General features: G+C 42.6%; 1 protein-coding gene across 1 annotated transcript; it reads left to right on the top strand.

Annotated features, from left to right (window-relative positions):
* Positions 1–9,066: 9,066 nt before the first annotated feature.
* Positions 9,067–14,720, top strand: LOC145909729 (uncharacterized). The gene is made up of 3 exons (XM_082997082.1): positions 9,067–9,202; positions 9,276–13,435; positions 13,548–14,720. The coding sequence occupies exons 1-3, from the start codon at positions 9,067–9,069 to the stop codon at positions 14,718–14,720; spliced, it is 5,469 nt and encodes a 1,822-aa protein (XP_082853208.1).
* Positions 14,721–15,165: the final 445 nt, after the last annotated feature.

Raw genomic sequence — 15,165 nt, forward strand, 5'->3', positions numbered from 1 at the left:
AATTTATTGCGGTTGTGTTTATTAGCCATGTAAACAGACAAATTTATTTCAGGTGGGGAACCCAAACAATGAGTTTTCAACACTACGTTCACTGTTCAGTTACAAGCTGCTGTTTCATAGTGAATAAAAATACAAATTTCTCCACAAAAAGTTGTTTGCGTTTTGAAATTTAACGACTTATACTGGCACGAACATCTTCGAACCACTTTCCAACCAGCATGTACGGCAAAAAATTGACAAATAACTACATGTTTATAAGAGAATCGTTGCCGTCCAATCTTCGAAAAAAGATAACTAGTAAGATCAATGTGAATGTTGCAAGATTGGCGATACGTTAATTTATGGACTTTTGTAGATAACAATAGTGTTGGTCTCTTCATGTTACTGCATATCGGTAACTTAAAATTTATTCACGCCGAACAGTGGCGTCGCGTGTCGAACACTTAGATTGTCGAAAAAGGCATAAATCGACACCTTGATCATAAACAACAACACACAGAATTACATACGTTTTGCACGCGACCAGAAGCAGATGATCCCAATGACAACAGCAGCAATAATAATGACATCAAGTTCCAAAGAGGCTATGTTCATGATTGCAGGGTCGTGACTGTATTGGATTGCATCTGACGAACCTGTGAGAATTACTGCTCAAGGCAAAGGAAAGCATTTGTTCGGGAAAGTGAAATTACTCTTTCTTAAGTGTCACGTTTACGTGTTCACGTAACATGGACATTGGATATTTACGCATATCATGAACATTGATCACAAATAGCCAAATTACGTCATTAAAGTTCGGGACCTCTCAAATTCTGATTGTACCTCGGTAAAATAGGATGCGCATTCGTTGGTGACCTCATCTCCTGATTTATGGCAGAACTATGCTTTTGCAAACATCCCACGCTATTCTCACGCGATGTTCGTTGTTTTGTTTGATGGAGATGTGGCCATAAACTGACCAGTCTTTGTGCTCGCACGCGATCTCTTTTGCTGACCTTCAGTCTTTGTGGACGCACGCTTTGTGTCCGCACGAGATCTCTATAGTCATTGTTTGCAGAAGTTTCGATTCTCAAATAATTGCTGTAATGCATCAATCGTTCTGGTTTGGTTTTCAAGTAATTGTTTTGTGAAGAGAATGGGCTGCTGTCCATCAGATAAGAAAAAAGCTTATGTCATGGTAATTTCGAACCGACTTTTTCGTGTGGTGAGTTTTATCGAAGTGTATATATATGTACATGCTTCCTTGACAAAAGTTAGAACTCACGTGTGGCCTTCCTCGCAACAGTACCCAACGTTAAGTTAACAACATTTGACAAATAGGTCGCAACATTAAGTTAATAAAAATGAATTTACGAATGGAGGTTGCAGAATTTGGTTTTGATTCGTTTGTAGCAGAAGTTTGGAAATCAATGACTGCGGTTGTGGCTGGGTTTGGTTTGTAGGAGGCTGCGTAGGTTGTTGCGTGACTCGTTGCTATTGTCCTCGTTCTTACTGTTGTTGCTGTCATTGTTGTTGTTGTTGCTTGTTGTTACTATTAAACATGTGTACGTCTATCATTTAAACAATCTAACAGTGTTTGTAGAATATTAATCTAATCAAGGTATCTTGACAGGCTGTCGATCGTGCACCGTATCTCGATATGTATTTCTATGTAAATTCCAACACAGTGGTCATACACACAGCTCCGTTTTTTGATGCTCAGAAAAATATATTTCCCCTAAAGACATCATCAGCTTCTTATTCAAATACAACCCTTTTTTGAATAATATTTATCACATTAAGGAACTGATGGTGCCTTTAGGTGAAATATAACTGAGCTGTCCGCATGAACTTTGTTAAATTTACAAAGAAATACATAGCAACCTGTCAGTTAATTATTTTGAAACAATGAACAAATGTAAAACAATTACCTGCTGGTTTCTGTTGACAAATATATCCCGAAGTAACATTACATTCCGTACTTCTCCACTTGTATGTTAAATCAAGTGACGTCAATGAACTCATTATTACACAATACTTCCTGTTGCGATCGGTTCCCCAGCGCCCACTGTCCATTGACAATATTTGAAAAAAGATGCCCACTTATAGTTGCTTGTTGCCGCATCCCGTTTAACGACCTCTCTTTAGCAAAATAGTCACCATAATGTGGAAGTCTTCGCCTGGTTTTACGGGCAAGTTATTCATCAGGCAGCAAACTGAACGGGTGAGAATTAAATTCCTCGCAACAGTGGCGTAACCGCAACTCACTCCAATCATTATTGGTTCCAAGACAAGCATGGGAACGTATATTTGATTTAAATCCATTCAAATAGTGAACTGACTGTGCTTTTCAAAGCGCAATATATTTGCCTTTATTAGAAAGCTGACTGAATTAACATGTTGCAAAACGTTTCCATGCTTCTGTTATGATGGGTGTTATGATGTTAATTGTTTATTTCATACATGGGGGTTTAAGTCACTGTAACTAAGGAACAACTGCAAAACTCATAGGTCAAAAGAAAACAGTACATACGCCTGGATAAGAACGAAAAACCACACTAACAGAACACGTGCGCGACAACACACAGTCAATCACTCACGCAAGCGCAGAGCGCGCAAGGCTCCGCCATTGGCTCATGCATATTAAGACAAGTCTTATCTTAATTTCACAACAATGAGGTATAAGAGTTTATATTTATTATCTTGCTGCAATTCAGAAGTAATACCATGCTTCCGCATAGCAAGACAGGATCGCCCTACTGCGCAGGCCCTTTATATTTGGCGATCACAGCTCTTGCTACAATATTTACGTTTTTTTGTTACATTTCTTACTATTCCACATAAATATTGCGCCAAGAGATGTCAACCTTAATTGCTCAAAAATATTTTCAATGTTCTTCACAAAAATGTCTGACCACAAAAAATTGACGAAGCCAGACACATTGGCTACCTTAACCACACATAGTTTCATTAAACTAGGATTCCGCAGGTTAAACATTCGATCTTAAGCTCGCTGTTTTTTGTTCTTTATAAGACAACAACATGGGGGAATCGAGTTAATATTCATTCCTTCCTTACCCTGAGGAAGCCAAGTTGAATAACAGGCGAAACGTCGGTCAATAAAGTAACGTTTTTATTGTGTCAGAAGAACAGATATTAAATTTTACAAAACGATTGTAATATGTCTGTGAAAGTTTAAATATTTTTTAACGAAAACATTTTGAAGAGAAAAAATTAGCCGCTAGTTTGTACCAAACGGTAGTAGATGGCAAGAAGAATTAACTTCAAACAAAAAATCTTGTTGCTGCTCGTTCGATGCCAGGTTACGATAAACGCAATTCTTATTGGTATTTACACTTTGTCATGCCAACAATTTTACAACGTCTTGTTTGCATTAAATCATACTTATCCATGTTATCCATGATACACAGGATTATGTACATGCCATGTGAGAGGGGATTTTGAGGGGGTTTTAACTTTTTTCGGTGAAGTTTTGTAGTTGGCAGAATATACTTCCCCCTCCCAATAGTTTGTATTGGTTTCATGGAACATTTCCAACATCATAACATCATATTTACAAGCAAACGATCATCCAGCGACACAATAAGTTCATATCCGTTGTTAAACACACTGATTTCATCCCCATTATGTTCCAACTTCATCATATTTCATCTCATGCGATGGATGGTTGGTACTTTACACGCCACAAATGCACTCAAATGTTTCTCCAATTCGATAGAAAACAAAATAAAGTGGGGAAGTCACTGGAAGCAAGGGGAATCACCGCATCATTGTAATATCTAAAATGATTCTACCCAAGTTGATGTCAAGCGTTCCAACACTCACACATGATAACAGTGTCCATGTGTTGAATGCCGAGTCCGACCAACTCATCACGTGACTCATACCATGCTACATAAAATGATTACTGAAAAATACAACTGAAAAGCATGACCGGGCATTAATAGAGACAAGAAAACCAAAGATGTCATTAGAAATATCAATTTTGTGTTGGAATTACTCTGCCATTACAAATAGAATTCTACACATGGAAGCGTATGGAGTCGGTTCTGTCAATTTGATGTCAGAAAAAGTACTTCATATGTTGCACAAAACCAAACCCAAGGTTTATTTACAGAGCAGTTTCTGCTTCAACCACATGTAAGTTTTGTCGGTTAGCAACCACAACCACATTTTCCTGTTGCTCTTCCTGTTGCTGACGCCTGAAAACAGCACGTAGGCCATCCCGGACTCTATCATAAAGCAGTTTCGGTGCGTTGGAGTAGATGAGGGGATTTAGAGAGCTGTTGATGGGGAGTAGGATGATTGCTGACACAGCGTACATCACTGGAGGCATAGGGATTCCACCCAAGTTTACAAATGCCATGATGGAAATTGGAATCCAGCAGAAAAAATCGGTAATTATCAGTCGGAGGATTTTCTTTTGCATTTCTGCCGAAACAAACAGCATTTCTGGAATAATATGTTTGCAAATACGGATGCGGTTACCTTTGTTTAGTCTTGCCGCCCTGCTATGTCTTGGTCTCTTGTACACTTGCCTGGCACTGGCAGTTGTCTTCTTGTAAATCCACAAATATGTAATTGCCACAAACAAGAAAGCCAGAAAGTTAAGAGTAATAATGGCAATGGAATATACCCATGCCTTGTCGTTGGTCTTTACATAAAGTTTGCTGATGCAAACGCTGCTGCTGCTGCTGTAATATCTACACAAAAACAATTTCGAGGAGATAAAATTGAAGATTTTGCTCGTATAAAAACGAACCCCAAATATCCAGAAATATCAAATAGCTCAGTGTAATTGTAATCCTCAAGAATATCCATAAAATCCATCCAGGAATTGGCATCATTCACTCGCATGAGGGCAGTGTTGAGTACTTGGGAATCGTTGCTTGTGAAGTTGTGTTGGAAAGTTACAAATCGATCCAAGAAGTTATTCATGCCTGTATACGCAGCGCCAGTGTCATTCGAAACTGGTTTCACCACCAACATTAACGACAATTTCTTACTAGAGAAGTCGACTGCAACATTGTCAAAAAACGGATTCTCATTCATCCAAGCTTTGGTTTCGAACAAATGTTGAAGTTGAGTTGTGAGTGGAATAAAAGCAATTGTAAACGAGAATGCCCAGGAGAGTATAATGGAAAGGATGACTGTTTTCAATTCCGGTTTCAAGGATGCATCGAGTGGCTGAAACAAAAGAAAACATTGACGTGTTTTCATCAAAAGCAATATGTTTGCAAGCTCGGCGTTCGTTTCAAATCGAGGGATGTGCACAGTTGTCAGTTCGAATCCCATCGGACTGGAAATTGCTCCTTCTTTCTCTACCCTGTAGTTCCCAAATTGGGCAAAACTGCGTCATTTTAACAATATTCGTTTTAGTTTCGTTTCTCATGTCAGTCTTAGATTCTAGCGATATCTGTGAGTGTGAAAATAAATAGGTTTCTGGAGACAAAAGATTTCCAGAGAGAAAGTTGTCGTAAAATTTTGGAAAGGGTCGTCACCGGTTCAACGAAGTTGGCAATAGCTGACTTACCCAAATAAAATTGTTTCACTTACGTTTTTCACAGCATAAAGTCGGAATATGGTCAACAGAACCATTGTAAACACCGATGTTTCGCTTGAAAGCAAAACCAATACCCCCATTGTGGTGCAACTTCCGCTTGATCTCCATATAAGGTCATTGGCACAATAATTTCCGGAGTATCTGACACCAGCGGCGCCCAGCATGATCAGATAAACTCCCATGAGTAGATCGGAAACGGATAGATTCAAAACAAGCAGATGGTTTGTGCGAAATGCAGCAGATTGTGATTCTGTCGTCGCCAACGTTTTACCTTCCATCGCCATGACAACCTTGAAACATATTAAAGGAATATAACACGTGTTCTTATTGTGCAACCAAGACTAAACAAACTTTGTTTATTTTACCAAATTTCCGGCAATGGCGAGCATCCCCATTATCCACACAATGGCTCGTAGAAATGGGTTTGCAATCAACTCGTATCGTGATGAAAATATGTTTTCATTGATCACTTTTGTATTTGTTGGACACTCGTCTGACCAATCAGAGCAGTCGCCGACTCCATTGAATTTCTATGTGGAGTAAATTAAAGAAAACTTTGTAGTTAAGTTGGTAATATTGGCGTCTGTAAACAGCACAATGCGAAATTACTGTTTTGTAGGTAATTGGTGAACAACATAACTATGGAGATTGGACAAAAATGTTTACTGCAATATACAGGTGTAGTTTTGGGTACGTGGAAGGCGTGTGACGCGCCAATTGGCTAGAAAACTGGCGACAAAAATAAGAACTAACAGGTAAACTGGCAGTTGTCATCTGGTGGCAAACGTTGAGGTGTGCTTGTGTGGTTAAGTGTAAAGAACATGATTTGTGCAGTGGGTCGCACTTTATTCTTTGGTATTTCTTCGTTTTAACATTGGGCGCTTCAAAAGTTTTATTCATATTGACGTCATTTTATTTAATTATGAAAGTATCCACCTCTGTAGTTCGGCTCCCAACTTTTGTTTTGACGGTGAGCCGTTAGTGCAGGGTGAACTGAGCGTTTACCATAGTTGGAGTTGGGGAATTAAGCGCTAAAAAACGGAGAAAAGGTCTTTCTGAATCGGTCCTAAAACTTCCATACCCGCACTCCCAATAACTTTAGTCCGAATTCGGGTTAGCTGAATTAATTTCGGTCACAATAGTAACATGCACGGAATCAAAACATATTTGCTGCAGGATAAAAACTATTGTTGACATATGTTTACCTTCTCCTTCTTAACGAACAATGGATCTTTGTTTTCGCAATAAAACCTTCCGTCCTTTGTGCAGTTTATTTCGTCACTTTGATCATCGCAGTTAATTGTGAGGTCACAAATATCCGATGCGGTGACAGAAATCTGTCACAGAAATCTGGGAAATACTTAAACAGTCTTTGTGGTTAAATGTGTGCGAAAGATTCAACTAAGGGCATTATGACAAACAATACTGAACAACAGACAACGATACCTACTTGCCCTTTGTAGTTAAAAAGCAGCTTTAAAGTGATTTTACTCAAACTCTTGCAATTAAGGTGTCATTAATTTTTCTGGTTTTGTTGACAAGAAATAACTTTACTTTGGCTCCATTTAACGTTGGACAGTAGAATCTTCCTTCCTTTGTGCACAATTCTTCTGGATATTCGTCACTTTTATCCTTGCAATCGATGAAACCGTCGCATACTTTGGACATAGGAATATTGAGAAGTCCGTCTTTTGTGTCGCAGTGTTTCCGATGTTTGCAAAGTTGAGGATGTTCGTCGTGGTCGAAGAATCGATCTGTGTCAAGATTGTAGATCTTATCACCACAATCCTGCCTCCCATCGCAAAGTAGTTTGTTGTCGAGCCAACTCCACCCCCACGGCCCATACTATGTAAAACACATCACGTGGTTTCTGGTATGTTTTTGAGCGAACAATTTGTTGCTCATGTTGGAAGGAATATTTTTGTTATGATTTTGAACAGGATTTCGTGACAGTTCAATGAGGTTTTATCATTAGTAAGTTTTGAAACAGATTTCTCTGCCACAAATTTGTGAATCCGGTGGCGACAATTCAGCAGTGACCTTAAACTTTTTGCTTGTGTGGCGTAAAAGACACATGACACACAGCACTAATTCTTGTCTTTATGCTTTTTTTGTTCACCTGCGTTGTTTATTTAAATCACTGTTCATTACATATATGGTCACATCACATCGTACTTTTGTTTATGTTTCCATCTTTTCTCACACTTTATTTTCACACCTTATTTGTTTTTCTATGTTTGCCACGTCGTCCCGTAACGCCCCATTGATTTCATGAAAAACCGTTGATTGGTTGATTTACCGTTGCGAGGAGGTGCTTTGGGTACGATCGAGTTAGTTTCAAAATGGGTGTCGTGCTGTACTGAGAGTGAGTGTGGAAAAACGAAAACAGTATCGATGGTATTGGTTTTTACTGAGTATATGCACGTTTTACCGTCGTTTTTGCCTGTTCATTAAAGAGAAGCCCATTTAGCGAACTAGCGTGAGAGACTTTGGCTTTAGTGGTGATCCGTTACTGCAGGGTCAGGGCCGAGGTAGGAAATAAATCCGTGACAACTTGCAAACTCAATTTGTCAGGTAATAGTGCCTAGTGCGACACCTGGAAACGTCCACCAAAACACTGACAGCATCAAACGTCATGATATCAAACTTGTTCGGGACTTTTATACCTGGGAATGTGATCACTATGTGATTGTCATGCATTACAAGATGTTTATTTCTCAAAAGTTTTGTTATAGTTTCTACATCAACCAGGTAAAAAACAAAGAAAATAGCAAAATAAGCTTGACGAACAAATATAATTTGTGACGAAAGCGAAAATTAAATCTTAAACGTGTGGAATGTGACGACGAAATTGACTTTTCAAGCGACTCCTCTTTCAAACTCTCGCCGTGGTCGAAGTACTTTAAGTACCCACATAAGTCTGCCTCTTATTTTTGTGGCAATTGTTAAACATGTAGGTATCACAAATCTGTACTACATGCCGTGGTTTAGTGCAACACAAATACCACATAAATTCCACGCATGTCAACTTTGCACAATAAATGTCTGTGGAAGCACGAGTTACGGACAATACTCTCCCCAGCACGAAATAATTCCTTCCCGCCACCAAAGTGATTTTTGTTGTCGACGTCTTGTGACGTCATAAGCATGTGCTATCTTACATTCTTCACTTTTCGGCCAGTGTAATGTTGAGGCTGGTGTAATGTTGAGGCTGGTGTAATGTTGAGGCTGGTGTAATGTTGAGGCTGGTGTAATGAGTCTGTATGTGCTTATAATATTCTTTTTGAATAGGTGTGGTCGGAAAATCGTTTAAAATCACGACTTAGAAATTGATTTCGTAACTGTCGGAATAAACGTGCATGTTAAACTGGACCGACCTTATAGGCTACTACCAGTTGGAGGACTGTAAGGTGGAGTTGAGAAAGTGCTCGAATTCTACATTATTTTAAACGATTTTATTTGCCTCGGTGATATCTCAGTCACCATCACAAATTTGAAGATCTATGTCTAAAGACACAGGAGAAGTCCCGCCTACATCACAAGACCTGTTTGATGTAATTGATGCTGTGAAACCTGTACAGCCCGGTGCACCGTCTTCTAATGGCTCGGTACGGACTTTCAAAAGCACAGCGAGTGCACGTGCTCGCCGAAATGCTGAGGCCGCAGCCTTAAGACTTCAACAACTTAAGCGACGATGTGCTTTAAAATCAAGAAGGTTGGATCTTGAGCTTGAGCTCGAAAGCCCAGGACGATGTGGAATTGGCTGAATTCGTTGCGGACACAGTAAGTGAATTTGACTCATGCGAATCTACGCAAGGATGGGACCTCACCCCAGTTACAAAGCCGAAGCCCATACCTCTGTTGGAACACGCCAAAACTCCTGAACTACACAAACTGGGCGAAACATCCACGAAGGAAAGCGACCTTTTGGGTCAACCAAACTCCGAAGTACATGAACATGATTTGACACCATCTGATAGGCCGTCATTTGTGGACAGCAATAAAATGATGAATGTGAACTCGACAGACAAGCCACTTGCGGCAGGCAAGTTACAGGCTCCAGTCGAGCCTTCCAGTGTCCTCCCAGCGAAGACAGAAGAATTTGGTCCAGCGGTTGTCACCAGCGCAGATGCCACTGGGGCCGGCACATTTGAGACGAGTCCTCTCAACCGGGCGTTGGGACCTCATAAAATACGTCCACAGGCGACTACCTCAGATTTGTACGTATTTGCTGAAACCGTGAAGCAAGGTTTTAACTTACCCAAACTGACGTTAGAGAAATATGACGGGGATCCTCTTAATTATCACAAGTTCATGAACGATTTTGATCGACAGATAAACAAGGCTTATTTATCTGACGCCGAGAAGTTGGGCTACCTCTGTGAATTTTGCGTTGAAGACGCCCTGACTAACATTTTGGAATGCAAAAGCATGCCTCCCGAATTAGGATACAGGGAGGCATTGGATATACTCCACAGGAGACATGGGAGATTAGACCTTGTTGTTAGAGCACATATGGACAGACTGACCTGTCGGCCACAATTTAAAGACAACGACTTCAGAGGTTTGCGTTCTTTTCGAGCACAGGCTTCTGAGAGTTATAAGCTGTTTAGTCAGTGGAACTGTCAGTACACACTTGATTTGCCACAAAACATTGAGGCCGTTGTACAACGTTTGCCACAAAACGCGATCAGACGATTTATCACAAAGTCATCCGAACTCCGTTTGCGAAATCGGCCAGTGACTTTTCAAACCTTGTTGGATCTTCTTGAACTGTTGGCAGAGGATAGTCTTTCGCCTATGATGAGGTTTGTTTCCGTCGATGAACGTAAGTCAAAAGGTCAAGCGAGCATGAAAGGAAAGCCGCCCGAGCGAGTTGCAGCTACCTACTCAACGGTAACCAACGGTGTCTCAGCAGAGACTTTTGTGAATCACGACTCCCTCCGACCCACTCAAACCTGCCCCGATTGCGAAGCCTTTCATTTTTTGTGGAAATGCGAGGTCTTCAAGAAACGGTCGCTCAAAGAACGCCACGCATTGGTACGTCGTAACAAGCTGTGTTACAATTGCTTTCGTCCCGACCATTTCGCGTCCGAGTGCACATTGAATCAGGTGTGTCGGGTAGAGGATTGTGGTAAAAGGCACCATACACTACTACATTGGACATATCCTACTGGTCCATCGGGTCAACGCACAAGTTTACCGGTGGAAGGTCACGGGGCCGGCGTGTCAGGAACGTCTGCTGCCACGCTTCGAGCTAGCTCTGTGCGTCGGAAAGTGGTGCCAGTGACTGTCTTTGGTACGAATTCGGAGCCTTGCTTTACCCATGCATTTTTAGATGACGGATCGGATACTTCACTGTGTTCTGAGGTCTTGGCAAAAAGGCTGGGATTGCGTGGTGTGGAGGACAACTTAACGATAACCACCGTAAATCGAACGCAGACATTGCGCAGTAGCAAAGTTTCGTTATCAGTACAGGGTTTAAAGGAGAACGAACGATTTTTTATGGAAAACGTCATGGTCGTGCCCAAGTTGCCGAACTTACAGGGTAGCATTCCTACAGTAAATGATGTTAAGCGGTATCAGCACATCCGCGACCTTGAATTTCCTGTGATTGATTGTCCAGACATTGGCTTGCTTGTTGCAGCCGATGTGTACGAGGCGCACGAACAACGCGATGTTGTGCGTGGCACACGAGGCGACCCCGTTGCTATACGCACTGGGTTGGGTTGGTGTTTGTTTGGCCCAGGACGAGAACATCGTAGCCAGAAAGCCTGTGTCAACTTCATGCATTCAGACACGAAACTACATCGCCAGTTGGATCAACTATACAGTAATGAGTTTCAGGAGCAAGGCCATCAGGGCCCGGGACTGTCACTTGACGACAAACGCGCTATTTCCATTATGGAAGATAGTGTCATCAAAGTGGATGGACATTACCAGATTGGGTTACCTTGGAAGTCGCCCGAACCGAAGCTGCCATACAATAGAATTTTGGCAGAGCGACGTTTGCTACATCTAAAGCGGCGTTTTAAGAAAGATACCAAGCTTTTTGAGAAGTACAAAGAAAAAATAGAGGACTACTTAAAACAAGGGTTTGCGCGGAGAATACCCACGGACTGTTTGCCATATACAGAGCAAACATGGTACATACCACACCATGCTACGGGTAGCAAATTTCAAATTGTCTTCGACTGTGCTGCTTCCCACAAGGGATCCTCTTTGAACGACAAGCTGTTGCAAGGGCCAGACCTTACCAATAGTCTTGTGGGAGTGCTGCTACGTTTTCGCCAGGAGGTTGTTGCCTTTGCGGCCGACATCAAGGGCATGTTTCATCAGGTGAAGGTTCTTCCAAAGGACTGTGATTCGCTACGATTTCTATGGTGGCCTGATAGCGATTTAAAACGTCCCCCTGTGGACTACCAAATGCTTGTGCATTTGTTTGGTGCCACGTCTTCGCCGAGTTGTGCAAGCTTTGCGCTGAGGAAAGCAGCGTGGGATAAGAAGGACTTATTTTCGACACCTGTTGTTGAGACTGTTTTAAAGAATTTTTATATAGACGACTGTCTTAAGTCAGTGGCAACAGTTGCCACTGAGCTTATCAAGGATGTAAGTGCCATTTTGCGTGAGGGAGGATTTCATCTTACGAAATTTCTCAGCAACTCATCTGTTGTGCTTGAATCTGTAGACAAGGACGACCGCTCAGAAGCGGTGTTGAACTTAGATTTATCGTACTTGCCGATGGAAAGAGCGTTGGGTGTTCAGTGGGACATGGCCAACGACTGTTTTGGAATTCGTGTGAATATAAAGGAAAAACCACATACTCGCCGCGGTATGTTGTCAATGATCAGTCAGGTCTACGACCCGCTGGGGTTTATTCAACCATTTGTCCTTCCCATGAAAAGACTGATGCAGAATCTGTGCAACCAACAACTTGGTTGGGACGACCCACTTCCCCAAAGTGTGGTCGAGCATTGGAGTGTCTGGTTGGACCATGTGCCTTTGTTAAAGAACGCGACAATTCCGCGTTGCTTCAAACCGCCTGACACTGTTATCGTATTGACTGAACTTCACTGCTTTGGTGACGCCTGCGAGGCCGGGTATGGCGCCGTTTGTTATCTACGTTTTGAGGACTCAAGCGGGAATATACACTGCTCATTGGTGGTAGGAAAATCACGAGTGACCCCTCTGAAGTCGGTCACGATACCTCGGCTGGAATTAGTGGCCGCAGTAACTGCTGTCAAATTGGGGACAATGATTATTCAGGAATTGGACTATGACGTAGACAATGTGTGGTTTTGGTCTGATTCCACCACGGTGTTGCACTACATTCACAATTCTTCACGCCGTTTTCAGACCTTTGTTGCGAATCGACTCGCTGTAATTCACGAGCACTCGATACCGTCGCAGTGGCGACATGTGGGGAGTAAGGATAATCCCGCCGACATTGCTTCGCGTGGGTTGATGCCTAGCGAATTTGAAAAGGCCAGAACGTGGTTTAGGGGCCCAGAATGCCTGTGGAAAGGTCGGAAATTTTGGCCAGATCAACCGCATGTCCTTCCCGTGCTGGATACAGATCTCGAATTAAAAGCACACACTGTTTGTGCTGCGAATGTGACCGTTAACCAAATGCCTTTGCAGAGACTGTTGCAACATTTCTCCTCGTGGGTTACCTTACAAAAATCAGTTGCATGGTTAACCCGCTTCAGGAATTGTCTGCTGTGGAAATACGCACGAAGAGGAGCTGCAGTTTTCACTGAAACCCCGAAATTTTGTTCGGTTGGTATAACAGTTCAAGAGTTGGATCTGGCCACGAGAAATATTCTGCAATTGGTGCAACGAGAAGCTTTTCCTGCTGATCTAGCGAATCTGGTGAACTGTAGAAGTTTTGAAGAAGGAATTAAACACCATCGTGCAACGAGCTATGCGTCGTCGCTGTGCAAGCTCTACCCTTGTGTCGTCAACGGAATAATTCATGTTTGAGGAAGGTTACGAAAATCAGGATCTACAACAAAAACATCAGGTAATTCTGCCCCATCGCCACCATGTGACGGATTTAATCATAGACTATTATCACCGCTCTGAAGGACATAGCGGAACTCTACATGTGCTCGCGTCAGTGCGCGAGAAGTATTGGGTAGTTAAGGGACATTCAGCTGTACGGCGCGTCGTGCGTCAGTGTACAAGCTGCAAGCTGCGGCACGCCAAGGCAGGGTCGCAAATCATGGGTGCCTTACCAAAAGAACGGATTACCCCTGAAAACCCGCCATTCACCAACGTGGGGGTTGACTACATGGGGCCTTTTCTGGTAAAGGTGGGAAGGAGTCAAGTAAAACGTTATGGTTGTGTTTTTACTTGTATGTGCACGAGGGCTGTGCATATAGAGGTCGCTCACTCGCTAGACACTTCCTCGTTCATCAACGCTTTTCGAAGGTTTTCATGTCGAAGAGGTTCGCCTTCTGACGTGTTCAGCGACAACGGCACTAACTTTGTCGGGGCGGAACGTGAGCTTGGTAATGGGATTACCAATTGGAATCAAACTCACATACACAATCATCTGAGCCAGCAAAGGACCAACTGGCATTTCAACCCCCCGCTTGCAAGTCACCAGGGTGGAGTATGGGAGCGTGTCATTCGTTCCATACGACGCGTTCTTCAAGCGATCGCGGGCAATGCTTCGTTGTCCGACGAGTCTTTGTGTACATTTCTTGCAGAAGTTGAACGAATACTGAATAACCGACCAATCGCCGCCGTTGGGGACGATGTTCGGGACCTACGAGCTCTCACTCCCAACATGTTGTTACTTGGTAAGACGGACTGTTCGCTCCCCCCGGACGAATTTGCGACGGCCGACGGCTACCGGAAATCATGGCGTACAGTCCAGTTGTTGGCCGACATGTTTTGGAAGAGATGGGTACGGGACTACCTTCCAACATTGCAACTGCGCCACAAATGGGTCCGACAATCCGCAAACTTTGGAGTTGGCGACCTGGTTTTGGTCGTGGACGAGATGAACCCCCGGGGCGCTTGGCCGAAGGGCCTTATTGAGGAGGTGTACCCTGACGGAGAAGGGGCTGTTAGACGTGTTCGCGTACGCACTGCAAGAGCTGTTTACACGCGTGATGTGCGCAAGCTGTGCCTACTCGAGGCCGCTTGATAATTGTGTATATAAACTGTGTTTCGTTATACCTGTGTTTCGTTATTGTCCATTGTTGTGTGAAATAACTTCGTTCCCACGTTCGTTATTTGGGGCCGGTATGTTACGGACAATACTCTCCCCAGCACGAAATAATTCCTTCCCGCCACCAAAGTGATTTTTGTTGTCGACGTCTTGTGACGTCATAAGCATGTACTATCTTACATTCTTTACTTTTCGGCCAGTGTAATGTTGAGGCTGGTGTAATGAGTCTGTATGTGCTTATAATATTCTTTTTGAATAGGTGTGGTCGGAAAATCGTTTAAAATCACGACTTAGAAATTGATTTCGTAACTGTCGGAATAAACGTGCATGTTAAACTGGACCGACCTTATAGGCTACTACCAGTTGGAGGACTGTAAGGTGGAATTGAGAAAGTGCTCGAATTCTACAACTGTTGTGCAGC

Source organism: Ascidia mentula, chromosome 7 (assembly GCF_947561715.1).
Source record: "Ascidia mentula chromosome 7, kaAscMent1.1, whole genome shotgun sequence".
Taxonomy (NCBI): Eukaryota; Metazoa; Chordata; class Ascidiacea; order Phlebobranchia; family Ascidiidae; genus Ascidia; species Ascidia mentula.

Coding starts and splice junctions, on each gene's coding strand:
- LOC145909729 (XM_082997082.1), top strand. CDS start 9,067: ATGTCTAAAGACACAGGAGAAGTCCCGCCTACATCACAAGACCTGTTT. Junction 9,203..9,275: donor CAAAAGCACAGCGAGTGCAC/GTGCTCGCCGAA, acceptor TTTAAAATCAAG/AAGGTTGGATCTTGAGCTTG. Junction 13,436..13,547: donor CTGCTGATCTAGCGAATCTG/GTGAACTGTAGA, acceptor TTCATGTTTGAG/GAAGGTTACGAAAATCAGGA.